The sequence below is a fragment of the Catharus ustulatus genome, chromosome 26, assembly GCF_009819885.2.
Source record: "Catharus ustulatus isolate bCatUst1 chromosome 26, bCatUst1.pri.v2, whole genome shotgun sequence".
Classification (NCBI taxonomy): Eukaryota; Metazoa; Chordata; class Aves; order Passeriformes; family Turdidae; genus Catharus; species Catharus ustulatus.
The window spans coordinates 6,743,424-6,771,393 of NC_046246.1; the positions used below are offsets into that span (position 1 = coordinate 6,743,424).

At 46.3% G+C, this 27,970-nt stretch overlaps 1 protein-coding gene across 3 annotated transcripts in view; it reads left to right on the forward strand.

Annotated features, from left to right (window-relative positions):
• The window catches only part of MACO1 (macoilin 1), a 31,087-nt gene that overhangs the window by 1,800 nt on the left and 1,317 nt on the right, over positions 1–27,970 (forward strand). The window contains exons 2-11 of one of the 3 annotated variants that reach the window (XM_033080613.1): positions 7,377–7,518; positions 8,829–8,955; positions 10,982–11,105; positions 11,413–11,591; positions 12,380–12,872; positions 21,924–22,082; positions 22,731–22,913; positions 23,630–23,750; positions 24,631–24,805; positions 27,859–27,932. In XM_033080613.1, coding sequence (XP_032936504.1) covers positions 7,377–7,518; positions 8,829–8,955; positions 10,982–11,105; positions 11,413–11,591; positions 12,380–12,872; positions 21,924–22,082; positions 22,731–22,913; positions 23,630–23,750; positions 24,631–24,805; positions 27,859–27,917 — 1,762 coding nt within the window. In that variant the 3' untranslated portion in view covers positions 27,918–27,932. Of the gene's footprint in view, positions 1–7,376; positions 7,519–8,828; positions 8,956–10,981; positions 11,106–11,412; positions 11,592–12,379; positions 12,873–21,923; positions 22,083–22,730; positions 22,914–23,629; positions 23,751–24,630; positions 24,806–27,082; positions 27,157–27,858; positions 27,933–27,970 lie in introns of those variants that run through there. The other 2 variants (XM_033080611.1, XM_033080610.1) reach the window with 2 other exon arrangements.

Below are 27,970 nucleotides of genomic sequence, written 5' to 3' on the forward strand. Positions count from 1 at the left end.
CTCTTTGTTTTGTTTGCTCTTTAAATTAAGCCTGATCTTAAATTAAGCCTGGTTCCCTGTCCAGCCTGGAGTGTGAGTGAGGCACAGCTGTCACTGAGACACAGGGGCTGGGGAGAGCTGGAAAATGAGTTTTGGAGCAGGTGGAGCAAGGAGGGAATTGTCCTGCAGAGTTCACTGCTTGTATAAAACTCAGATTCTGAGAAGTGCTAGAAAACCAGAACAGAGTTAGAAACAAAAATCCTGAGAGGTGTGCAGGATCTGTCTCTCTCAATGCTGATTTTTGCAGTGGCTTGTGCTCTTTGGAAGTATTGCAGGATCTGTGGAAAGGACTTTATTGTCATTTAAAATAACTGCTTTCAACAGATCTCCAAACCCACCAGGCTCACAGCAGGAACTGCAGGATCTCTTATTTCCACAGCTTATATTCCAAATTTTGCCTTCTCCCTTGTAAAACAACAGCAACAATTAAAAAATGCTGAAGTGATTTAACATCTACCTTTGGCAGCATGCATGCATTAAACCCCTAATTGTTAATTAAAGTATTCATTACAGCTTGTCACCAGTTAAGCAATTTAAGTTTAGTTGTTCCTGAGTCTTCTGGTTCTAATCTGGTTCAAATCTGGCTCAAATCCTTCAGCTGCACTGCTGATGTTGCTTCTTGGGGCTCCCACTTTGGTAGCTGGGGAAGTTCCAATGAGAATTCCAAGATGAATTCCGCACATCCCTGCTTTAACTCGTGCTGTCACATCAGCTGCTGGGTGCTGTCTCATGGATTCCCTGACAATAGTCCTGAAATACTCCATGTTCCTTCAGAGCCAGGATTTTTTTAGCTGGGGCTGGAAATTGCCCTTTATTCTCAGCACTGCTGGGCTGGCAGCCAAGTGGGAGCTGCCAGGGGAGGCTGCCTCACCTCCAAGTGGCACAGGACAAGAATTCCTGGGTGCCATGACCCCTAAAACACTCCTGGCACCCAAATCCTGAATCCCAAGGGCTGCATTTTAAAATAAACTGAAAGGAAAACATCAGCACTACTTCCAGGAATGTGGCCTTTTTTAGGCTTTTCTTGAAAATCCATCGTGATTCCTCCTGCTCATTTATTCTTTTTTTAAATTTTTTTTTTAACCAGCTTCCTCTAGAGGGGAAATCATTTAGTGCTGGAGCTGCCCTGGAGGTCTGGAACAAAGCAGCAGAGCTGCCTTTTCTGCCTTGAACCTCAGTGCAGGGCTCCAGTGGAACTGAGCCCACATTTATTGTGTTGGCACAGGAGGAATATCAGCCCTGTGCCCTGGCTCTCACTCCCTGCAGCTCAAGGGTTCCTGTGCTGGATTTTGGGATTTGCAGCTGAAGGATTCCTGTGCTGGATTTTGGGGTTTGCAGCTAAAGGATTCCTGTGCTGGATTTTGGGGTGTTCAGCTAAAAGGTTCCTGTGCTGGATTTTGGGGTTTGCTAAAGGGTTCCTGTGCTGGATTTTGGGGTGTTGAGCTGAATTCCTGCAGCTGAAGGGTTCCTGTGCTGGACTTTGGGGTTTGCAGTGAAAGGATTTCTGTGCTGGATTTTGGGGTTTGCAGCTAAAAGTGTTCCTGTGCTGGATTTTGGGGTTTGCAGCTGAAGGGTTCCTGTGCTGGATTTTGGGGTTTGCAGCTGAATTCCTGCAGCTAAAAGGTTCCTGTATTGCATTTTGGGGTGTGCAGTGAAAGGATTCTTGTGCTGGATTTTGGGGTGTTGAGCTGAATTCCTGCAGCTGAAGGATTCCTGTGCTGGATTTTGAGGTTTGCAGTGAAAGGATTTCTGTGCTGGATTTTGGGGTTTGCAGTTGAATTCCTGCAGCTGAAGGGTTCCTGTGCTGGATTTGGGGTTTGCAGTTCCCAGAGCTTCCATCAGTGCCAGGGTTTCCCCTCGTGGCTCCCTGTCCTCACCTGCCCCAGCTCAGGGCTGGACACTTTCTGTGCCCTGACAAGAATCAGCACTCAGGAGCTTTCCTGAGATTTTCCAGACTCCCAGGAGCTTTCCTGGGATTCTTTACATTTCTCCTCCTTCCCAAACCTGCAGCTGGCAAGTGTTTCACGTGGCCAGTGCCAGCAGTGATGTTTTGTTCTGCTTCTTCTGCCCACTAATAATAATCTGAGCTATCTCTGAGTGTGTTTATTTATATAAAGCTCTTACATTTGCTAATCTGCACTCAGCATCCCCGGTGTTGTGGCTGCTGGCTAACCCCGAGGTGAGGGGATGGGAAATGTTGATTATTTGGTGATTTCACCCAAATACTCCAATTCACTTTTTTGAAGCTCACCTGTGCCCTTGGCAGCCTGCCAGCCTCACTCTGCATTGTCTTGGATGAGTCAGGCTGCAAATGGAACCTGCCAGGATTCCCTTCCCAGCCTTTGGGCTTTGCTGATGAGGGTGGCAGAGAATTAAGAATTAATCGACCCCCAGTTTGGGTTTGGGGTGCAGAATTGGATCATTTTTAGGGATTTTTAGCAGTATTTTTACCTTACAGCCAGCAGAGGATCTGCTCCTGCAGGGCAGTAAAAGGAGAACAAAGAACAAGAGAGGAGGGGGAAAAAAAAAGGAAATGGCATCTGGCACTGGCAGGGGGAGGAAGAATAAGGAGGAAAATTATTTGTTTGCAAATTCCAAAGAGGAGCACGGGCACTGCAGGGTTCTGAATAAACCTTTCTATTCAGGGTGCATCAGGCATCAGTGGAGCTTTGGGGGAATTGCAGCAATGGGGTCCCTGCTCCTCCTGCTCCTCCTGCTCCTCTCCTGGGTCTGTCCGTCCTTCCCTGGGCCTGTCCATCCCTCTCCTGGGCCTGTCCATCCCTCCCTGGGCCTGTCCATCCCTCCCTGGGCCTGTCCATCCCTCCCTGGGCCTGTCCATCCCTCCCTGGGCCTGTCCATCCCTCCCTGGGCCTGTCCATCCCTCCCTGGGCCTGTCCATCCCTCCCTGGGCCTGTCCATCCTTCCCTGTGCCTGTCCATCCTCTCCAGGGCCTGTCCATCCTCTCCTGGGCCTGTCCATCCCCTCCTGGGCCTGTCCATCCTCTCCTGGGTCTGTCCATCCTCTCCTGGGTCTGTCCATCCTTCCCTGTGCCTGTCCATAATTCTCTGGGTCTGTCCATCCTTCCCTGGCCCTGTCCATCCTTCCCTGGCCCTGTCCATCCTCTCCTGGGCCTGTCCATCCTCTCCTGGGCCTGTCCATCCTTCCCTGGGCCTGTCCATCCTCTCCTGGGTCTGTCCATCCTTCCCTGGCCCTGTCCATCCTTCCCTGGCACTGTCCATCCTCTCCTGGGCCTGTCCATCCTCTCCTGGGCCTGTCCATCCTTCCCTGGGCCTGTCCATCCCCTCCTGGGCCTGTCCATCCTCTCCTGGGCCTGTCCATCCTCTCCTGGGCCTGTCCATCCTCTCCTGGGCCTGTCCATCCTCTCCTGGGCCTGTCCATCCCCTCCTGGGCCTGTCCATCCCCTCCTGGGCCTGTCCATCCTCTCCTGGGCCTGTCCATCCTCTCCTGGGCCTGTCCATCCTCTCCTGGGCCTGTCCATCCTCTCCTGGGCCTGTCCATCCTCTCCTGGGCCTGTCCATCCTCTCCTGGGTCTGTCCATCCTCTTCTGGGCCTGTCCATCCTCTTCTGGGCCTGTCCATCCTCTCCTGGGTCTGTCCATCCTTCCCTGGGTCTGTCCATCCTCTCCTGAGTCTGTCCATCCTTCCCTGTGTCTGTCCATCCTCTCCTGGGCCTGTCCATCCTCTCCTGGGCCTGTCCATCCTCTCCTGGGTCTGTCCATCCTCTCCTGGGCCTGTCCATCCCCTCCTGGGCCTGTCCATCCTCTCCTGGGCCTGTCCATCCTCTCCTGGGCCTGTCCATCCTCTCCTGGGCCTGTCCATCCTTCCCTGTGTCTGTCCATCCTCTCCTGGGCCTGTCCATCCCTCCCTGGGCCTATCCATCCTCTCCTGGGTCTGTCCATCCTCTCCTGGGCCTGTCCATCCCCTCCTGGGCCTGTCCATCCTTCCCTGGGTCTGTCCATCCTCTCCTGGGCCTGTCCATCCTTCCCTGGGTCTGTCCATCCTCTCCTGGGCCTGTCCATCCTTCCCTGGCCCTGTCCATCCCTCCCTGGCCCTGAACACAAATTCTGCTCCTGCCCTCACCCCTCTGCCAGCTCACCCAGGGCAGGTTTCTTTGTGTCAGGAAATTGGATCACCCAGATTTTAGGAATTTTATCTTCCTCTGGATTGGGATGCACCTCAGAATTCCAGCTGGCCTCGTGGGATATATTTACAATAAAAAGGTTTTCCATGGGATTTAATTCCTGGGGGTGTTTGCCTGAACACAAACCTGGCTGTGCAGCACCTTGAGGAGCAGGAGCTGAGCTTTGGGTCCTTCCCTGCTGGGGCCAGCTCTAGGATTGAGGATTTGAAGCTTGCATGTCCTCCTGGAATTCTGAATGAGCCCTGCAGACAATGAGAAATAATCTCTTTAATAGTGCTGGCAAAACCTCCTTACAAGTGTTGCATTGTTCCAATTGCACTTGAGAAGGTGCTGAGTGTCAGCAGGGCCCTTGGATTGATCTGAATTTAATATCAGAATTAATAGGAATTTAATATCAGAAATCACTTGAATGGCTGTGGGACAGAGCTCTTGTTCAGCAAATGCTTTCACTTGGAGTGGCACTTGAGGGCTGAGCAGCAGCAGTCCTGCCAGCCCTCATCTGGGAGAGAAATGGGCTTCCAGAGGCAGGGAAATAAAAACCACAGCTCCACAACACAGCCAGACTCAGCAGGGAATTCCTGCCTGGGCTGGCTTTGTGGAACCCCTCAGGTCTGAGAGATCCTGGAGCCAAATGGCACCAAATGTCCCAGATCCTCTGAAGGCTTTGCACAGATTGCTGGTGAGGATCTGGATAAACTGAAAATTTATTTAAATAAACAGGGAAAGGCAGCCTGAGGAAGCAAAATCCACCAGGACAATGGGAGCTTGGAAAGGTTTTGGTGGCTTTGGGTTTGAGGGGTTTGGTGTGAGATATTTTATTTGGTTTCAGGGATTTGGTTTGGGATATTTTGCTGGATTTCAGGGTTTTGGTGTGAGATATTTTGTTGTGTTTCAGGGTTTTGGTTTGGGATATTTTGCTGGATTTCAGGGTTTTGGTGTGAGATATTTTGCTGTGTTTCAGGGGTTTGGTGTGAGATATTTTATTTGGTTTCAGGGATTTGGTTTGGGATATTTTGCTGGATTTCAGGGTTTTGGTTTGGGATATTTTGCTGGATTTCAGGGTTTTGGTTTGGGATATTTTGCTGTGTTTCAGGGTTTTAAATACTCCCAGTGTAGTTTCATTCTTCTCAAACACCAATCAGTGACTGGGGTGGGTCCATCAGCTGCACTTCCTGAACTTTTCCAGGAGTGTGCCATGAATTCTGTTTCCATTCCATTAAAATTCTTCCTGAGCCTTTTGCTTTCCCTTTTCCCCACCCCTGATCCCAACAATCCCAAAGTTTTCCCAGCCCTGACCTTGCCTGAGCAGTGCTGAGACTCTCCCAGGTCCTGTTGTTTCCAGAGCAGAATTTCCCTGGAATTTGGTGTTTTGTCTCCTCCCCAAAGCCCTGCACAGGTTCCTAAAACAGAATTTCCCTGGAATTTGGTGTTTTGTCTCCTCCCCAAAGCCCTGCACAGGTTCCTAAAACAGAAACTCGACCCTGGCACCTCCCTCCAAACATTCCAGGGCAAAGTTCTGCTGCTTGTGCTGGCAGGGCGGGACAGGAGCAAAAACAGGAGCAAAAAAGGAAAATTTACAGCAGATTTAAAAGAGAAAAATAGATTTTTAATTTTTTTTTTGTTATAAAACCCACCAGAGTGCAGCAAGCTGTGGGTGCTGGCTTTGGGGAAAAAGGGATTTTGGTTTCTGAGCTCTGGTTCCAATAAAGAATCATCAGAGGTTCAAAATGCAGGGGATGGGGATGGCTCAGAATTAAAAAATACAAAATAGGGATTCCATTTGTCTGGGGTTGGTTGGTTTGTTTTTAAGGGATGTGTTTGCTTTCACAGAAATGTTTTCTAATCTATCACTGATAGCTCAGTACCAAAACAATGCTGAAATTGCTGCAGGTTTTAAATACATCTCAGATTGTTGGTGTTGTATCAGTTGTCCTTAGTATTAATTCTGAATATTTTAATTTAAAAAAAAATTTTAAAATTTTAAAAGGAAATAAAAGGAGTGTATGTGAATAAAATGTATGATACCTGAAAAATAAATGCAGTTCCAGGCCTGCTGTAATAATAAAAAAAACCCTAAATTTATTTTATAAAATTATTTTGACTGGACATTTCCTTGTATGTATCACAGTCATTGTTAGTTTTAATTCTGAATATTTTAATGAAAAGAAAAGGAAGAAAATCAGTGTATGTGTTGGAAATGCTGACCTGATATAACCCCAGCACCTTCCTGTACCTGAAAAATAAATGCAGTTCCAGGCCTGCTGTAATGGAATAATTAAAAACCCCTTTAATTTATTTAGTAAAATTATTTTGACTGCACATTTCCTTCTATATATCACAGTCATCCTTAATGTCAATTCTGAATATTTTAATTGGAAAAAAAAAGGAAATAAAATGAGTGTAAATGTTGGAAATGCTGAGCTGAAATTTCCTTTTTCTGTCCCCCTAGCATCTCCATATACCTGAAAAATAAATGCAATTCCAGGCCTGCTGTAATAATAAACCCCTAAATTTATTTTATAAAATTATTTAGACTGGACATTTCTTTGTATATATTGAGTACTGTAACTAAGTCACCCTTAGTTTTAATTCTGAATATTTTAATTAAAAAAAAAAGGAAAAAAATGCAATAAAATGTGTGTATGTGCTGGGAATGCAGAGCAGAATTCTGAAATTTTCTTTCTCCCCAGCACCTTCATATACCTGAAAAATTAATCCAGTAATAATAAAAAAACCCCTAAATTTATTTTATAAAATTATTTTGACTGGACATTTCTTTGTATATATTGAGTACTGTGATTAAATCATCCTTAGTTATAATTCTGAATATTTTAATTTTAAAAAAAAGGAAAAAAATGCAATAAAATGTGTGTGTGCTGGAGGTGCAGGCAGGGCTCTGAGCTGTCCCCTTGCTGTCCCAGCACGTTCCTGTACCTGAAAAATAAATGCAGTTCCAGGCCTGTTGTAATGGAATAATTAAAAAAAACCCCTAAATTTATTTTATAAAATTATTTAGACTGGACATTTCTTTGTATATATTGAGTACTGTGATTAAATCATCCTTAGTTTTAATTCTGAATATTTTAACTAAAAAAAAAAAATTAAAAATTAAAAAAATGCAATGAAATGTGTGAGGAGTGCAGAGCAGGGCTCTGAGCTGTCCCTTGCTGTCCCAGCACGTTCCTGTACCTGAAGTTCCTGGTGGTGTGGGCCCTGGTGCTGCTGGCAGATTTTGTGCTGGAGTTCAGGTTTGAGTACCTGTGGCCCTTCTGGCTCTTCATCAGGAGTGTGTACGACTCCTTCCGCTACCAGGGGCTGGTGAGTGCGCCTGGGGGGGCTGGGGGGTACTGTGGGGTGCTGGGACATCCTGGGGGGGTACTGGGGTGTGGTGGGAGGTACTGGGGGATACTGGGAGGTACTGGGGGTGATGCTGGGGGGTACTGGGACATCCTGGGGGGTACTGGGGTATACTGGGAGGTGCTGGGGGGGTGCTGGGACATCCTGGGACATCGTGGGAGGTACTGGGGGGGTGCTGGGACATACTGGGGGGGGTACTGGGGTGTGGTGGGACATCCTGGGGGGTACTGGGGGGTGCTGGTGGGTACTGGGACATACTGGGATGTGCTGAGGCTGCTGGGTGTGCTGGGAGGTGCTGGGACATCATGGGGGGTGCTGGGGGGGTACTGGAACATACTGGGGGGTGCTGGGGGGTGCTGGGACATACTGGGATGAGCTAGGGGGTACTGGGACATCCTGGGGTGTACTGGGGGGTACTGGGACATACTGGGATGTGCTGAGGCTGCTGGGTGTGCTGGGAGGTGCTGGGACATCCTGGGGGGTGCTGGGGGGGTACTGGGGTGTGGTGGGACATCCTGGGGGGTACTGGGGTATACTGGGAGGTGCTGGGGGGTACTGGGACATCCTGGGATGAGCTAGGGGGTACTGGGACATACTGGGGGGGGTACTGGGGGGGTGCTGGGACATCCTGGGGTGTCCTGGGGGGTGCTGGGACATACTGGGGTGTCCTGGGGGGTGCTGGGACATACTGGGGTGTCCTGGGGTGTCCTGGGGGGTGCTGGGACATACTGGGGTGTCCTGGGGTGTCCTGGGGGGTGCTGGGATGAGCTAGGGGGTACTGGGACATACTGGGGGGTCCTGGGGTGTATTGGGGGGATGCTGGGACATCCTGGGGTTTGTTGGGGGCTACTGGGTGTGCTGGGGGGGTGCTGGGACATCCTGGGTGTGCTGGGATGTACTGGGACATTCTGGAGAGTGTTGGGATGTACTGGGACATCCTGGGATGTACTGGGGGGGGGGCTGGGACATCCTGGGACATCTGGGACATCCTGAGACATTCTGGGGGGTGCTGGAACACCCTGGGACATCCTGGGACATCCTGGGTTATTATATTTTTATATTTATATATGTGTGTATATATTCAGACATAATGCTCACTCTATGTAAGGGGATTTATATATAGAATATTTTTAATATGTTAAGCTATATGGAAGTTAAACATGTAATAGTAGAAATATCAGTGTGGTGTAAAATTGCAGCTGTTAGATATTTTCTATAAAATGGATTTGGAGTAACCAAGCCCTGTTTTTATCCCCTCTCCTTTCTTCCAGGCCTTCTCAGTGTTTTTTGTGTGTGTGGCATTCACCTCCAACATCATCTGTCTGCTCTTCATCCCAATCCAGTGGCTGTTCTTTGCTGCCAGCACCTATGTGTGGGTACAGTATGTGTGGCACACAGGTGGGGCTTTCTTCTTCATCATCAACTCAATTACAGCTCCTTTAATTGCAATAATAATAATAATAATAATAATAATAATAATAATAATAATAATAATAATGATTCTTCCTTCCACCTTCCAGCCTCAGCATTTAGCTCACACCTCTTAGGGCACAACCCCTCTGCAGGGTTTTTAGAGTTAGAAAATTTGTTTTGCACTTTTGTTTGATTTTTTGTTTTGCACTTACATCTCCAGTAAGCAGGAGCTGGAGGGGATAAACAGGAATTCCACAGCAGTTAAAAGAAAATTCAATTCCTGACTTTAAATTTCTGCTGCAGTGATTCAACAAATGCAGAGCACACAGGAAAATTTGGTGACAGTGTTCTGTCCTTCCACACTCAACTCTTAATTCAGTTAATAATATTTCAATATCATTTATTTCATGTTCTTCTATACTGAATTGATCTGCTGCTAATTCAGTTAATAACATTCCAATCTCAGTTATTTCATGTTCTTCCACATTCAACTGGTGTGCTCTTAATTAATAACAATCTAATATCAGTTATTTAATGTTCTTTTATACTGAATTGATCTGCTGTTAATTCAGACAATAATATTCTAATCTCAGTTATTTCATGTTCTTCTATACTGAATTGATGTGCTGCTAATTCAGTTAATAATATTCTAATATTAGTTATTTCATGTCCTTCCACACTCAGCTGGTGTGCTGTTAATTTAATTAATAACATTCCAATCTCAGTTATTTCATGTTCTTCTGTACTGAATTGATCTGCTCTTAATTCAGTTAATAACATTCTAATATCAGTTATTTCATGTTCTTCTATACTGAATTGAAGTGCTCTTAATTCAGTTAATAACATTCTAATATAATTTATTTCATGTTCTTTTATACTGAATTGATGTGTTGCTAATTTAGTTAATAACGTTCTAATATCAGTTATGTCATGTTCTATACTGAATTGACCTGCTGTTAATTCAGTTAATAATATTCCAATATCAATTATTTCATGTTCTTTTATACTGAATTGACCTGCTGTTAATTCAGACAATAATATTCAAATCTCAGTTATTTCATGTTCTTTTGTACTGAATTGATGTGCTCTTAATTCTGTTAATAACATTCAAATCTCAATTATTTCATGTTCCTTTATACTGAATTGACCTGCTGTTAATTCAGTTAATAATATTCCAATATCAATTATTTCATGTTCTTTTATACTGAATTGATGTGTTGCTAATTCAGTTAATAATATTCAAATCTCAGTTATTTCATGTTCTTCTATACTGAATTGACCTGCTGTTAATTCATTTAATAATATTCCAATCTCAGTTATTCCATGTCCTTCCACACTCCCTGGGATTGCTGTTATTTCAGTCATTAATATTCCAATCCCAGCTATTTCAGTGCTCAGTGAGTTCTGTCTCTGGAGGTTCTGAGCTGCACTTTGAGACTTTTGTGGAGAATTCTCGTGCTGCCTTTTCCTCCCTGAGCTGTTTGTTCTCATAAACCCTGGGCTGGGATGGAGCAGGGGGAGCTTTTTTATCTCCTTCAACCCAAACATTTTAGGGCTAAAATTAAATAAAATTGTTGTTTTTTTAGGGGTAACTTTCACTGGCCAGACCCCTGGGGTTGGGATTTTGGGAGCTGGGTGCTGTGGCTCATCCCTCAGCTCTGTCCAGCTCAGCCCCAGTTTCAGACACCTGCAGGCTCTGGGTTTATCTCCAGAGCTCTGTGCATGTGTTCCAGCCTTATCTGAGCTGTTCAGGGTTGTTGCTTGGAGGAAGAACCTGATGGGCCAGTTTTAGCTGCAGCTATTGAGCTGATTTAATATTTTAATTCATGGCAAGCTCAGCAGTTACTCATTTTCATGATGGGAAGTTGCTTTTTTCCCCCTATTAATTTATTTTTAAAGTTATGATCTTTCCAGGTGCAATCTTGTTTTGTTAGACTCCTGAAATGTTTTAAAAATCTCTTTCAAATGCTGCTGTGTCCCTGAGGTGCCTGTGTTTCCCTTCTCTCCACAGAAAGAGGAGTGTGCTTACCAACAGTATCACTGTGGATACTTTTTGTTTATATTGAAGCAGCCATTAGATTTAAAGATTTAAAAAACTTCCACGTGGACCTTTGTCGTCCCTTTGCAGCACACTGGTAAGTGTTTCTCTGCCCTTTATTTCACCAGGAAAACCAACAATCAGAGCTTTTAGTTGGGTTCAGGCCTTGGCTGTTCAGTTTTCCCTTCAAATTCTGCCAGGAGATATTCCAGTGGACACAAAGCCCCAGTGCCACCTTTCTGTGCTGTCAGGAATTTGCAAAATCCCAAACATTTCCTGAGAGCAAAATCCACTTTATAACTCATTTATACAAGCTGTTTTGATTCATTTACAGTCATGGCTATAATTTTATTATTAACATTGCTTTCTATTTTTTATTTTTTTGTTTTTTTTCCCCCCCTCAGCATTGGTTACCCAGTTGTGACTTTGGGCTTTGGCTTTAAAAGTTACGTCAGCTACAAGATGCGCTTGAGGAAGCAGAAGGAGGTGCAGAAGGAGAACGAGTTCTACATGCAGCTCCTGCAGCAGGCACTGCCCCCAGAGCAGCAGATGCTGCAAAGGCAGGAGAGGGAGGCAGAGGAAGGCAAGTTATTCCTTCTTGTGTTCTCTGTTCTGGGAGAAAAACCAGCCCCAGGCATGCTGGGGGGGAGAGCGCAGCCAGGCTGGGTGTGGTGAGCTCAGGGGGCAGCAGTGGAAGGGTTAATGGGACAGAAAAATGGAACAGAAAATGGAATTCTGACCCTCTGTCAGCTCTGCATGGGACAGAAAATGGAATTCTGACCCTGTGTCAGCTCTGCATGGGACAGAAAATGGAATTCTGGCCCCTCTGTCAGCTCTGCATGGGACAGAAAATGGAATTCTGACCCCTCTGTGAGCTCTGCATGGGACAGAAAATGGAATTATGGGACAGAAAATGGAATTCTGACCCTTCTGTGAGCTCTTAATGGGACAGGAAATGCAATTCTGACCCTTCTGTGAGCTCTTCATGGGACAGAAAATGGAATTCTGACCCTCTGTGAGCTCTTCATGGGACAGAAAATGGAATTCTGACCCTCTGTGAGCTCTGCATGGGACAGAAAATGGAATTGTGGGACAGAAAATGGAATTCTGGCCCCTCTGTCAGCTCTTCATGAGCAGCTGCAGCAATTGCTCACTTCTGTTGTGTGAAGCTCCAGTATTTTTGTTAAATCCCTGTTTCCTGCTTGGAAAAGCCTTAAAATAAAACTTTGGATTCTCTGTTTTAGAGAATCTCCAGTGCTGGTTGTTTCCTGCAGGAATGATGTGGCCATAATGATTTTTTTTTCTTTCTCTAGCATGGTATTGATGGATTTAATGAACTAAGTTGATTTTTTTTTCACTTTGATGTTGCAGCAGCCAAAGGATTATCTGATATGGATTCCTCAATACTCCTGCAGCACAATGGAGGCATTCCAGCCAATAAAAAAATCTCTGCAACGTTGCCAGAGCTGGAATATCGAGAAAAAGGGAAAGAAAAGGACAAGGATGCAAAGAAACACAACCTTGGAATAAACAACAACATTTTGCAACCTGTAGACTCTAAAATACAAGAAATTGAATATATGGAAAACCATATCAATAGTAAAAGATTAAATAATGATCTTGTAGGAAGTACAGAAAACCTCTTGAAAGAGGACTCATGCACTGCCTCGTCCAAAAATTACAAAAATGTCAGCGGGGTTGTGAACTCCTCCCCCCGCAGCCACAGCAACGGGAGCATCCCCTCCTCATCCTCCAAAAACGAGAAAAAACAGAAATGTGCCAGCAAGAGCCCCAGCACACATAAGGACTTAATGGAGAACTGTATTCCTAATAACCAGCTAAGCAAACCAGATGCACTGGTCAGGTAAGCTGGGCCTGAGCCCTGGCTCGTCCTCCCTGCTCCAGCAGGGATTTTTGGGTTTGCGTTTTATGGGGAAAAAAGGGAGAATTGTGTGGTGGTGTGGGGTGAGATCTCCAGGGGGTGTGTGGAGCTGTGTTCCTGCTTTTTGTTTTTGAGCTGCAGCCTGGAGCAGATGGCTTCACTTCTGCCTCAGGATCTGCTCCCCTGCCTGTTGTGAGGCACCACAAATACTCTGGTAGGAGATAAAATGTGGAGAGAATCAGCTCCTCTGTCCTTGGCAGCTCCTCTGTGGAGCCACCTCTGCCTCTCCAGGCAGCTCACTGGGATTTTTTGCTGCCTGAAGAGGTGTTTGTGTTCTGTCTGTTTTGTTTTTCCTTTGAAGTATTTGCCTTTTGCTCCGATCTTGGGTTGCAGGCTGGAGCAGAGGGGCAGTGCTGGTGTGGGTTCTGCTCCCATCCCTGCCCTGCTCAGCTCCCAGGGGTTCCTGGGGATCTGGAGCAGCCCCAGCCTCACATCTGCTCTGGGAATTTGGGGGGAGATGGCTCTGGGAGTGCAGTGGCTCACCCTGAGACAGATGGTGCTGTCATGTGCTGCCAGGAACAGCAGCAGTGAGGGAAGTGCACAGAGAGATGTCTGCAACAAAACCCGTTTCAGTTCTGCCCTTCTCCAGCATTTTCCACCTGGCTCGTGCCTCTCTTGTTCCTTATTCCACCAAATCAATGTTGGCCAACTTAATTGGCAGATCAGGCTTGTTTTCCCTGCAGGTACCTTTGATAATTGGGCTTTTGTCCCTGAGGATTTGTGCTGTGGGAACACAATTACTTCAATGGAAATATTGTTTTCTCTGTGCCCCTGATTGACATCCCCCTGCCAATTAAACACCCGGACTAATTGCTGCCTAATGCCTGCAGAGAGCTTGTGTGAGGCAAATCAGGGAGCAGGAATCGATGGGAGCTGGGAATGGCAGCACTGATGGTTTGTGATGGCTCTGCCCTCAGCCCCTGGCACGGCTGTTGCCATTCTCAGCTGCTTTAGGAGGTTTTTAGAACTTTATAAGGTTTGTTTGCTCCCCGAGGCACAGAGGGTCAGCTCAGTTTGCTGCAGTTCCAAACATTCCTGAGCCTTGAGAAGAGGGAAGGGAATTGCTTTGGGAGTTCCTGCCAGCCTCAGTTGTGTGGCTGTGACTGAGGTTTAACCTGGTGTGTTCAAAGCTTCAATTCCACCTTGAAATCCTCCTGTGGATTAGGGCAGGTGGTCCCTGCTTGCCCAAGGTGAGTTTGGGATCATGAACAAAACAGATTGGTGTCCTTGGGGAATTGCAGCTCCAGGAACTCTCTGGGGAAGCACAGAAACTCTGTTAGGAAGTGCCTCCCTCTGCCCTGGGAGGGAGCTGAACTCAGCCAAGTGCTTTGGGCTGTGTGGGTGAGGAGCTGTGCTCAAATCCCTGGAGCTGTTCCCAGCAGGCAGCCCAGGAGCACCAACCCCAGCATCCTGAAACCATTGATGAAATCTCATTTCTGCTCAGCCTGCCTGTGTAACTCCACACCAGTGGGAGCACAAACTCACCTGACAAATTGGATGGGATGGATGCACTTAAATTTAAAAATTCATGGTGTTTTTTTTATTTTAACCTTGCCAGTTATCCCATCCCTGGAGTGCCAGGCATTTGTTCCATCATCTTTTCCACTTCCAGCAGTGTTACTCATTCCTGTTACTAAACTTTCAGTCTGCTCTGGAGCCTGAAAAGGGCTGAGTGAAGCCCTGCAGTTGTTCCCACATCTGCTCAGCTTCCAAATAAAGCTGCTTTTCCCTGCTCAGAGTCCAGCAGGGTGGCAGAGCCGAGCTGCTTTCCTTTTGTGTGCACAGAGCACGGCCCTGAGTAACCAACAGCAAATGTGAGCTGTTCCCTGTGCTGCTGGGATGAGCAGGGCTGGGAACAGGAGTTTTTCAGGGTTGTTACCTCTGGCACACTTGGCCTGATCCATCTGAAGGGTCCTGCTAGTTAAGGTTTATTTATCAGACATCTCTCTTATTTGAAGCTAAGTTTTTTATTTTTGCTCTGTCTGGTGGGATGTCAGTGCTTGTCCTGCTAGTTAAGGTTTATTTATCACTTTGATGTGTACAATTTTACTCTTATTTCAAGCTAAATTTTTTATTTTTGTTCTGTCTGGTGGGATGTCAGTGCTTGTCCTGCTAGTTAAGGTTTATTTATCACTTTGATGTGTACAATTCTGCTCTTATTTAGAGCTAAGTTTTTATTTTTGCTCTGTCTGGTGGGATGTCAGTGCTTGTCCTGCTAGTTAAGGTTTATTTATCACTTTGATGTGTACAATTTTACTCTTATTTCAAGCTAAATTTTTTATTTTTGCTCTGTCTGGTGGGATGTCAGTGCTTGGTTTTGTGGGGAGGAACTTCCTGCTGCCCATCCCTGGGAATTGTTCCATTCCTGCCAGGCAGGGCTGGGGGTCCCAGAGGAACCTCTGGGCTTTTCTGAGACATCTCCTGAGGCTGTGAAAGCTGCAGGGTTTGTCCAACCCTGAACCTCTGGGGTCTGAGTGCTTCTTTCCCAGCTCTGCCACTTCAGGGATCCATTTGGGATCAGCCTGATCCCTCTGCACTTCACTGTCTGTCAGGAGCAAATTCATTTTTTACCATTCACTCATTCCTGAGGTGAAGCAGCTTCAGAGCCTCGATGGATGGAACAAATCCAAGCTGTAATTGCTGCAGAAATGTTTTGTTGTTGTTTATTGCACATTAACAGCAAACCCCATGGCCTGCCCCTGCCTTTTTAGCAAATCCCTGCTCTGCAGCCCCACAAAAAGCCTGGCAGAGCTGTCTGTGTGCACAGAGCTCTGCCTTTGGCACAGGAGGGATGAACAAGCTGCCTCATGTACTAATTATTGCCACAGATAACGAGGACATCTCCTGGCACTTGGGCTGGGAAAGTTCCTGGGTGAAGCAGAAGCTGCTCTGCCCCAGCTGATTTCATTTTCCTGAAATGGTGTTACCTGCAGGGACAGGACTGGGAGGTTTTGATGAGAATTTCTGCCCATTTGGTGCTAATTTTGTAAATTTTTGTTGCAGCACTGATGGGCTCTTGCTCACCCTCCTGTTAAAGCAGCAGCAGTTTCCTGCAGGGGGTCATGGCCAGGCTTTCCTGCCCTGGGAAGGCAAGAAAATCAGAAAGATTGGGAATAAATGAGGAGTGTGGGAGGCAATCCCTCCTAAACCCTCCCCAAGGCAGCAGAGTGCTCAGAAAAAAATAACAGCCTTGGGAAATGGAGCTGCCTGCAGCAGGGAAAGGAGAATTCCTGTGAATTCCTGATTTGGGGAATGAGAGCTGCTCCTCAGGGCCTGTTAATTCCAGCAGGGAAAGGAGAATTCCTGTGAATTCCTGATTTTACAAATGAGAGCTGCTCCTTAGGGCCTGTTAATTCCAGCAGGGAAAGGAAAATTCCTGTGCATTCCTGATTTTGGGAATTCCATGTTCCTCAGGGCCTGACAGGTCCAGCAGGGAAAGGAGAATTCCTGTGAATTCCTGGTTTTGGGAATGAGAGCTGCTCCTCAGAGCCTGTTAATTCCAGCAGGGAGAGGAGAATTCCTGTGAATTCCTGATTTTGGGAATGAGAGCTGATCCTCAGGGCCTGTTAATTCCTGCCAGGAAAGGAACATCCAGGATTTCTGTGAATTCCTGAATTTTTGGGAATGAAAGCTGCTCCTCAGAGCCTGTTAATTCCAGCAGGGAAAGGAGAATTCCTGTGAATTCCGGATTTTGGGAATTCCATGTTCCTCAGGGCCTGTTCATTCCAGCAGGGAAAGGAGAATTCCTGTGAATTCCTGATTTTTGGGAATGAGAGCTGCTCCTCAGGGCCTGTTAATTCCAGCAGGGAAAGGAGAATTCCTGTGAATTCCTGATTTTGGGAATGAGAGCTGATTTTCAGAGCCTGTTAAATCCAGCAGGGAAAGGAGAATTTCTGTGAATTCCTGGATTTTTGGGATTTCCATGTTCCTCAGGGCCTGTTAATTCCAGCAGGGAAAGGAGAATTCCTGTGCATTCCTGGGGTTTTTTTCTTTTTGGGAATGAGAGCTGCTCCTCAGGGCCTGACAGTTCTAGCAGGGAAAGGAGAATTCCTGTGAATTCCTGAATTTTTGGGAATGAGAGCTGATTTTCAGAGCCTGTTAAATCCAGCAGGGAAAGGAACATCCAGGATTTCTGTGAATTCCTGAATTTTTGGGAATGAGGGCTGATTTTCAGAACCTGTTAAATTCAGCAGGGAAAGGAGAATTTTTGTAAATTCCTGGATTTTTGGGAATTCCTCAGGGCCTGTTAATTCCAGCAGGGAAAGGAAACATCCAGGCTCTCTGGCAGAGCTGGGATTTTTGGAGAGCATCTCAGGGCCTGGTGGGTGCTTGAAAAGAATCATTTTTCTCTAAAGTGTGTTTGACTGGAGTGCAATCCCAGGTAATTATGGGATGGAGCCATCAGGACCAGGAGCATTAAAGCTGAACTGGGCTGAGTCCATCCATCAATCTCCCCCCAGGCATTTGGGAACAACCTCTGGAGGTGATGCTGGGGAATTCTGCTGCCAGGAATGAGGGAGGTGCTGCTGGAGAGGGAAATGTGCAGGGAGGAATCCCAGCCTGCAGGGATTGACCTCCTTGTGTCAACAGCACAACATCATCTGCAGCTAAAGCCTGGTTTAAAGAGCAGTTCTGGGAGGAACATCTTCAGCTTTTCCCTGCTCCCCCTCCCTCTGTAAATCATTTTCTCCTGGAAATAAGAGACTTAAGCAGCAAATGGAGTCAGAGTAAGAATAGCAATAATGTGGAAAAGGCTGGTTTGGGTCATTTATCAATGTCCCAGCAGTGCAGCAGGGATTTTTTTATGGCTTTGTGTTGTTTTACCTTGCTGGGCTTTTCTTTTGGAGTGGTGTTGGTGTCCTTGTGGCAGAGGTGACCCCTGGGACAGAGCTGAGCTCCCTCCCTGTCCTCTCCTTAATGAAGTTGTGTCTCTGCCTAATTGGGGCAGAGGGACCCCCAGGAATCCTTTGCATGGTGATGGATTATCCATTATTATCATTATTAAAGATCACATTATCATCTCCATTTTAGGGAGACAGGAGCTCTGGAGTTGGCAGAAAACAAATGTTCTGTGCTCTGGTGTGTAAAGCTGCAGCAAAAGCTTCAGGGTAATGAAAAGGGATAATTAAAACCTGCTAAAATCTCACTGTGGAGCCTCATCCCAAACAAGCCCTGGATAAAGGAATTTCCAGTGGTTTTGTGTGGCATTGAGTGGAAAGAGAGGAATTTTGTTTTAATTTTTTACAAGTGGTGTCTGGTGGCTGTTCCAGCCTCCCCATCCCCACAAATTCTGTGTATTCAGAAGGAAAAGCTGGGGCTGTTCCACCTTCCCTGACCCCACAAATTCTGTGTATTTAGCAGGAAAAGCTGGGGCTGTTCCATTCTCCCCAACCCCACAAATTCTGTGTATTTAGAAAGAAAAACTGGGGCTGTTCCATTTTCTCTAACCCCACAAATTCTGTGTATTTAGAAGGAAAAACTGGGGCTGTTCCATTTTCTCTAACCCCACAAATTCTGTGTATTTAGAAGGAAAAACTGGGGCTGTTCCATTTTCTCTAACCCCACAAATTCAGTGTATTTAGCAGGAAAATCTGGGGCTGTGGCTCATCTCTCTGTGCTCCCTGTGCATCCTGCAGGTTTTTTCCTGGAGCAGCCCAGGGAACACTCAGGTGCAGATGGCTCCACATCTGAGCTCAGGGCAGTTCTCCTGTGCCAAAAATACAAATTCAGCCTGTCCTGTGCCAGCACCTTCAGGCTTTATCTGCTCAGGGCTTCTTTTTCTGGAACAGTCAACACCCAGAATAAATCCTGGGGTATCTCAGTTTGGCACAGTCTGAGCTAGAGGTAAAAGCTGTTTTATCTTCAGTTGTCACTTCACTCTAGCCATGGACATTGAAATTATTTATGGCTAAAGTGGGATTCAGGTGTGTTCCTCTATTGAAACAGCATTTTTCCACCTGTTTATGAAAAGCTGGATTAAAACCAATCAGCTGTTGGCACACCCAGCCTGGCACTGCTTCCTACAGCTTCTCACTCTTTAATTAAACATTGCTCTCTCTAAAACCCTGGGCTGCAGCTTTTCTGGCAGATGAAATCAAACTCTGATTTCTTTGCCCAGCAATGCCCTGTCCATCATTCAGCACTGCCCAGGGTGGCAGCACTCACCTGCAGCAGCTGCTGCTGTTCCCATTTTGGGGCTGAGGTTGGGATGTTTGTCAGGTTTGTAGATTCTGTCCCTCAGCAGAGCAGCAGGGATTTGTGCACGTCCCTCTCAGGTGGGGATTTGCTTTGTGCTGTTCCTATTTGCCTGTAAGTTGATTTTAATTTTTTTTTTATTGTTCAAGGATGCTTTGGGCCATTCCTAGTGCACTGAAGGAATTTATTTTCCCAGGAGGGGCTGAGATTTGATTTGAGGTGTCCCAGGCCAGGCAGGCTCCTCTGGAGGCTGCTCCTGGCTCTTCATTCACCCTCTCACCTCTCTGGGGTGTTAAAAACAGTTCCAAAGTGTTCCAGCCCCTTTTCCTGCATCCCCGCAGCTTTGGTGCATCCAGTGGCACAGGATGTTCTCCCTGCTCTTCTCTCAGTGCCTTTTACCTGAGATTTCCTTGCATTGAAACCCAAAATGTTTCCTTAAGAAATCAAAGAGCTGCAGCCATTCATCTGCACTGCTGAGTGTCACCAAGGGCAGCTCTCTTTGGCTTTTTTGGGATTGTTCTCCTCATCTTAATGTCCCACTGCCACTGATTCAGAATGGAGCCAGGGAAATCAAACCATTTTCATCTTCTTTATGGCCATTAAAACCTCTCCAATCAATAGCTGCCAGAGCAGAGCAGGGTTGTGTGAGAATGGCTGGGGTGTATTTGCTTTAAATAAGTGTTTAAAAAGGTTGATTATTCACCTGTGATGGGTTTTTACTCTAAGAATCAATAACCTTATTTGTGGGGGAAAAATCAAAGTGAGCTGAGTGCCTCTCTTCCAAAACCTGTGTTTTATTTAACAATATTTTAATTAATAAGATTCCATGAATCTTCAGGAACTTTCCAAAGCTGCAGTTTCAAGTGTAGAGCAGATGGTCTGTGCTCAAGAGCAATTAAAACTAAATTTACTGACTCCTGAGCTGGGGATGACTTAACACATCCTCCTTACTCAGCATGCACATCATGTGCTGCAAGAAAATACCAACATGTTGAGGTGACAATCCAGCTCAGCTCTGGGTGGCAAATCCAAGCCAGCATTTGTGCACAGAGTGAAATCTGTTGGAGTGTGGCTCTGTCCTGGTTCAGAACTTCTCAGATTTCATGGGGGGTGCATGGGAGGGGATTTCTGTGTGGGGATCTGAGGGGTGTGTGTGGCTCTACATGGAGTTATAGAAAATTTTATGAGAAGTTTTTATTTAAAATTTTTATTTGATATAAAATTTTTTATTTGAAATTTTAATTGTCTATAAAATTGTATATAAAATCTGATTATTTAGCAAGGACACAATCAGAGAATTATGAGAGTCTGAAGCTTTGTTTGGGGGGCTGAAGCTTTGATGGTTTGATGTTTATTCTGCTTTTTTTTTTATAGAGCATGCCTGAACCTTGGGGGTTGAGGGGTTTGAAATGGAGAATGGAAACCCCCTCCCTCCAAATTATTATAATTTTGAAATCAAGGGGCTCTCAGGCAGAGATATGGGAATAGGAATAACAGTTCTTTACTAGGGAAATTAAAATAGAAATACAGCACTACAGAGAACAAACCCAAGCCCTGCCAGAGTCAGAATCCAAGCTGACAGCCGTCAGTCAGGCAGGGTGTTGGCAGCAGTCCCATCCCATGGTGGCTGCATCCTCCTGCAGTGACAGATGTGGCTCAGTTGGAGCAGTGCTCCTGTACAAGGTGCAGTTTCCTCCCAAGCTCCAGGGATGATGTGGAAGGGTCTGGTTTTCCTCTGGGATCCAGTGGGAAAGGCTGCTCTGATGTTCCAAATCTCAGTTTTTATCTGGGTAGGAAATGTTTGGCTCCTCCCCCTGGCTGGAGCATCTCCCCATGGGATGATGGAATTTTATCAGCCATGCCCTGGGACTCAGTGGCCATGAGCAGGAGAGATCTCCTGGAGGGAGGATGGGCTGTGCAAAGATAAAGAACACTGCCCCAGCTGGTTTAACAGCTGCCCATTAACAGGAATATCCCCACAGAGATAAAGAACACTGCCCCAGCTGGATTAACAGCTGGCCATGAACAGGAGATATCTCCACAGAGATCAGGATCACTGCCCCAGCTGGTTTATAAAATCTGACCCATTAACAGCAGATATCTCTCACAGAGATCAGATCACTGGTTTATAAAATCTGACCCATTAACAGCAGATATCTCTCACAGAGATCAGGATCACTGGTTTAACCCTGACCCATTAACAGCAGATATCTCTCAGAGAGATCAGATCTCTGGTTTAATCCCTTGCCCACTAACAGCAGATATCTCTCACAGAGATCAGGATCTCTGGTTTTTAATCCCTTGCCCATTAACAGGAGATCTCTCACAGATCAGGATCTCTGGTTTTTAATCCCTTGCCCATTAACAGGAGATCTCTCACAGATCAGGATCTCTGGTTTTTAATCCCTTGCCCATTAACAGCAGATATCTCACAGATCAGGATCTCTGGTTTTTAACCCCTTGCCCATGGACAGCAGATACCTCTCACAGATCAGGATCTCTGGTTTTTAACCCCTGGCCCATGAACAGCAGATATCTCTCACAGATCAGGATCTCTGGTTTAACCCCTGCCCCACTAACAGCAGATATCTCTCACAGACCAGGATCTCTGGTTTAACACCTGACCCATTAACAGGAGATCTCTCACAGATCAGGATCTCTGCCCCCTCTGGTTTAACCGCTCTGACAGAATCCAGCCCTTTGTTCACCTCCTGTATCACATCCTAAACCACGCCAGCGGGCAGGAAGCTGATTTGTGCTTTGCCCTGTGTCTGGCAGGTTGGAACAGGACATCAAGAAGCTAAAGGCTGACCTGCAGGCCAGCAGGCAGGTGGAGCAGGAGCTGCGCAGCCAGGTGAGCTCGCTGAGCTCCGCCGAGCGCGGCACGCGCGCCGAGATGGGCCAGCTGCGCCAGGAGAACGAGCTGCTGCAGACCAAGTAGGTGCCACAGCCCTGGGGGGTGAGGCTGACAGCTCCAAAGCTCTTCTAGCACAGAAACACATCAGCACAGCGTGGTTGTGTGCAGGGTTTATTGCAGAGCTGTGGGATCAGGGGTACAAACCCAAATCTGGCTCCACGTGGATTCCAGAGGGGCAGGTTTTTATTCCCTTGTCCTGGTTTGGAGGACAGGTGTCTGCTGAGAAAGGCAAACCCCCTCCCTCCAAATTATTATAATTTTGAAATCAAGGGGCTCTCAGGCAGAGATATGGGAATAGGAATAACAGTTCTTTACTAGGGAAATTAAAATAGAAATAGAGCACTACAAAGAACAAACCCCAGACCTTGCAGCACTGGATTTCCCTCCATTTCCCTCACTTCTGGCTGGGGCTGGAAGTGCTGCTGAACTTTCTGTACTTTGAATAAGATACAATAACCAACCAAGCTCCAACAGGAGAAAATCCATTTCCATCATGTTCTCATTAATCCTGGCTCTGACTGAGACAAACCACTAAGTGCTGCAAAACTGCCACTGCTGTTAGTAAATAATCCTAAAAATGGGAGGCAAATCCATGCAGGGCTTGGTTTTCATCAGAGCCTGGGGTGGCTTTGGGAGCAGAGCCCTCACTCCTGTCCCTGTCCCTGCAGATTGCACAACACTGTACAGATGAAACAAAAAGACAAACAAACCATCAGCCAGCTGGAGAAGAAGCTAAAGGCAGAGCAGGAGGCAAGAACCTTTGTAGAAAAACAATTAATGGAAGAAAAGAAAAGGAAGAAGTTGGAAGAAGCAACTGCTGCACGAGCTGTGGCCTTCGCTGCTGCTACGAGGTGCTGTGCCCTGGGGGGCTTTGGGCTTGGGCTGGACCTTTTCTTTTAAAAATCTTCTATTTTAAAAATAGTATTTTATTTTAAAAAAGCCCAATCCAGCTTTATTTGCTCTGAGAGGTTGGTTTGTGTTAAAGCAAGGCAGATGTGTTCCCCTGCAGCTGAGCCTCAGTGCCTGCCTGACATTTACACATGTAAAGGAGAAATGTGCTCTCAGTTCTGGTGCTCTCAGAGATGTTGGGTCCTGCTCAGAGGAGCCTCTCCTTCCACCTGGGGCCTGGGAACCAAGGGTTTGAGCAGTGCCATTGCCCAAAATGTTGGGATTTTCCTGCTGGGGGCAGTGGCTCCCAGGGCTTGCTGTAGTCCCACAGTTTAACACTTTGACCTGCAGGGCTCCAAATACCTGAGCAGAATTATTATTATTCATTATTAGGAACAGAATTATTCATTATTAGGAGCAGAATTGTTATTATTCATTATTAGGAACAGAATTATTCTGCTTTTCTGCTCTCCCCATTTCCCCAAACCTCCCAGTTCTCGAGGTGCACCACTGAGGAACTTTCTGCTTTGAGGGGAATCATTTTGCTGAGAAGAGCAGAGCTGGCTGCTTCCTTTCATGGTTCAGATTTTCTTGATTTGAATTGGTGCTGTAGCAAGGAGCTGAGGAGAGGCAGGCTGGCTGCTGTTTGAGCTCTGTGTCCTGTGCTGTGTCCCTGCAGGGGGGAGTGCACCGAGACCTTGCGGAATCGCATCCGGGAGCTGGAGACAGAGTGCAAGAAGTTAACAATCGACATCAAAGTCAAGGAGGATCAGATCAGAGAGCTGGAAATGAAAGTTCAGGTAATGCCAGAGCACCAGGGGCTCAGGGCAGCCCCCAGGGACAGCCCCCAGCCCTCCCAAAGCCCTAGATCCACATGGGGGCAATGCCCAGGGAGTGCAGCCCCCAGGCTGGGGGCACGAGGAGGGGCAGGGGCTCCATCCAAAATCCAAGCCATCCCAGGGGCTCCATCCAAAATCCAAATCATCCCAGGGGCTCCATCCAAAACCCAAACCCTTCCCAGGAGCTCCATCCAAAATCCAGACCTTCCCAGGGGCTCCATCCAAAATCCAAACCTGCCCAGGGGCTCCATCCAAAACCCAAACCTTCCCAGGGGCTCCATCCAAAATCCAAACCTTCCCAGGGGCTCCATCCAAAATCCAAACCTTCCCAGGGACTCAATCTAAACCTTCCCAGGGGCTCCATCCAAAATCCAAACCATCCCAGGGGCTCCATCCAAAATCCAAACCTTCCCAGGGGCTCCATCCAAAATCCAAACCTTCCAGGGGCTCCATCCAAAACCCAAACCTTCCAGGGGCTCCATCCAAAATCCAAACCTTCCCAGGGGCTCCATCCAAAACCCAAACCTTTCAGGGGCTCCATCCAAAATCCAAACCTTCCCAGGGGCTCCATCCAAAACCCAAACCTTCCAGGGGCTCCATCCAAACCTTCCCAGGGGCTCCATCCAAAACCCAAACCATCCCAGGGGCTCCATCCAAAATCCAAACCTTCCCAGGGGTCAGGGGCTCCATCCAAACCATTCCATTTCCCTCCCCCATGATGACATTTTTGCCTCTAGACTGACATTTTTCACCCCCAGGCTGGCATTTTTCTCGTCCAGATGACATTTTTTATCCCCACACTCCCATTTCTCACATTTCTCCGTTTTCCCCCTTCCCCCAGGAGCTGAGGAAGTACAAGGAGAACGAGAAGGACACCGAGGTGCTGATGTCTGCCCTGTCAGCCATGCAGGACAAGACCCAGCACCTGGAGAACAGCCTGAGTGCAGAGACCAGGATCAAGCTGGACCTGTTCTCTGCCCTGGGGGATGCCAAGAGGCAGCTGGAGATTGCCCAAGGTAGCCAGGGCTTCCAAATCCCCAAATCTCACTGGGAATTTGGGATTTGGGGCTCCCTGCTCAGCCCTCACTGGGAATTTGGGATTTGGGGTTCCCTGCCCAGCCCTCACTGGGAATTTGGGATTTGGGGTTCCCCACTCAGCCCTCACTGGGAATTTGAGATTTGGGGTTCACTGCTCAGCTCTCATTGGGAATTTGGGGCTCCCTACTCAGCCCTCACTGGGAATTTGGGATTTGGGATTTGGGGCTCCCTGCTCAGCTCTCACTGGGAATTTGGGATTTGGGATTTGGGGCTCCCTGCTCAACCCTCACTGGGGATTTGGGATTTGGGGCTCCCTGCCCAGCTCTCACTGGGAATTTGGGATTTGGGATTTGGGGTTCCCTGCTCAGCTCTCACTGGGGATTTGGGATTTGGGGCTCCCTGCTCAGCCCTCACTGGGATTTTGGGATTTGGGATTTGGGGCTCCCCACTCAGCTCTCACTGGGAATTTGGGGCTCCCTGCTCAGCTCTCACTGGGGATTTGGGATTTGGGATTTGGGGCTCCCTGCTCAGCCCTCACTGGGATTTTGGGGTTCCCCACTCAGTTTTCACTGAGAATTTGGGATTTGGAGTTCCCCACTCAGTTTTCACTGGGAATTTGAGATTTGGGGTTCCCCACTAAGCCCTCACTGGGAATTTGGGATTTGGGGCTCCCTGCTCAGCTCTCACTGGGAATTTGGGGCTCCCTGCTCAGCCCTCACTGGGAATTTGGAATTTGGGGTTCCCTGCTCAGCCCTCACTGGGAATTTGGGATTTGGAGTTCCCCACTCAGCTCTCACTGGGAATTTGGGATTTGGGGCTCCCTGCTCAGCCCTCACTGGGAATTTGGGATTTGGAGTTCCCCACTCAGCTCTCACTGGGCATTTGGGATTTGGGATTTTGGGGTTCCCCACTCAGCCCTCACTGGGAATTTGGGATTCCCAGCCCTGGGAGGTGGAGTTTGAACCCCTGAGCTCAGCCCATCAGGCTGATAATGAGCATGCACAGAGGTGTTTCCATTAGTGGTAGTTATCATTTCAATAAATCATAGTTATAATAATGGTTAAAATAGGTGTTTCAGTGAATGGTAGTTATAATTTCAATAAATCATGGTTATAATTTCAATAAATCATGGTTATAATTTCAATAAATCATGGTTAAAATAGGTATTGTTTCAATAAATCATAGTTATAGTAATAGTTAAAACAGGTGTTTCAATTAATAGCAGTTATAATTTCAATAAATCATAGTTAGAATAGTTATTATTTCAATTAATAATAGTTAAAGTAGGTGTTTCAATTAATTCATTGTTTTCTGCATTTCATAAACCATTGCAAAGATCTTTTAAAGCTCTGAAAGAGCTCTGTCTTTAGAAGAGATAAATTAATTAAATTAAGCTTCTTATTAAGCTGCTGCCCTTTCATCCTAATAACAATACTTTGTTCTTACAACAATATTTATTATTATTATAAAAATTATCACTCTACAATTATTTATTTTATTGCTATTACTGAAATTATTTATTTAAATTACAGTAATCTCACCATTATAAGCCACACCATTTTGACTAAAATTTTGGTCTGAACCCAAAGTGCAGCTTATAATGGTGAAATTCTCCTCAAATAAATAAAATCTGAATTTACTGAAATCTAAACCTGTTGGGCACTGCTGCTGCTGCCAGCAGAGGGAGCAGAAAACCAGGATCAAAGCTAGGCCAGGCTTTGTGCAAAGCACTGACTAACCCTGCCTGTAACACCAGTTTCATTTCATTTAACACCAGTTTAATTTAATTAAACACCAGTTTCATTTCATTTAACACCAGTTTAATTTATTAAACACCAGTTTAATTTCATTTAACACCAGTTTCATTTAATTAAACACCAGTTAAATTTCATTTAACACCAGTTTAATTTAACACCAGTTGCATTTCATTTAACACCAGTTTAATTTACTTAAACACCAGTTTAATTTAATTAAACACCAGTTTAATTTCATTTAACCCCAGTTGCATTTCCCTGCAGCAGTTGCTTGATTGCAGCAATATTTCATTGCAGGGAGAAATTGTTTTGTTTTGTTTCAGCAATGGGAATTTTTTGTCACCTGGTTTCAGGAATTGCTGTGGTGGTGATAATAATCAAGAGATGATTTCAGGATTTAGGTGCTGATTTCAGGATATCAGGAGATGATTTCAGGATTTAGGAGCTGATTCCAGGACTCCCAGCAGCTGCAGGCTCTGAGTGTCCCTCTGCCATTCCCAGGTCAGATCCTGCAGAAGGACCAGGAGATCAAGGAGCTGATTTCAGGATTTAGGTGCTGATTTCAGGAGATGATTTCAGGATTTAGGAGCTGATTTCAGGATTTAGGTGCTGATTTCAGGAGCTGATTTCAGTATTTTTAAGTGCTGATTTCAGTATTTAGGTGCTGATCTCAGGATAATCAGGAGCTGATTTCAGAGCTCCTAGATGCTGATTTCAGGATTTAGGTGCTGATTTCAGGAGCTGATTTCAGGACTCAGGTGCTGATTTCAGGACTCAGGTGCTGATTCCAGGATTTAGGAGCTGATTCCAGGATTTAGGTGCTGATTTCAGGAGCTGATTTCAGGATTTAGGAGCTGATTTCAGGATTTAGGAGCTGATTCCAGGATTTAGGAGCTGGTTTCAGGATTTAGGTGCTGATTTCAGGAGCTGATTTCAGGATTTAGGAGCTGATTTCAGGATTTAGATGCTGATTCCAGGATTTAGGAGCTGATTTCAGGACTCCCAGCAGCTGCAGCCCCTGACTGTCCCTCTGCCATTCCCAGGTCAGATCCTGCAGAAGGACCAGGAGATCAAAGAGCTGATTTCAGAATATCAGGAGCTGATTTCAGGATTTAGGTGCTGATTCCAGAGTTCCCAGATGTTGATTTGAGGATATCAGGAGCTGATTTCAGGTCTCAGGTGCTGATTTCAGTATTTAGGTGATTTTAGATCTCCCAGGTGCTGATTTCAGGACTCTGAGCAGCTGCAGCCCCTGACTGTCACTGTGCTGTTCACAGGGCAGATCCTGCAGAAGGACCAGGAGATCAAGGAGCTGATTTCAGGATGTAGGTGCTGATTTCAGAACTCTTAGGAGATTATTTCAGGCTATCAGGAGATGATTTCAGTATT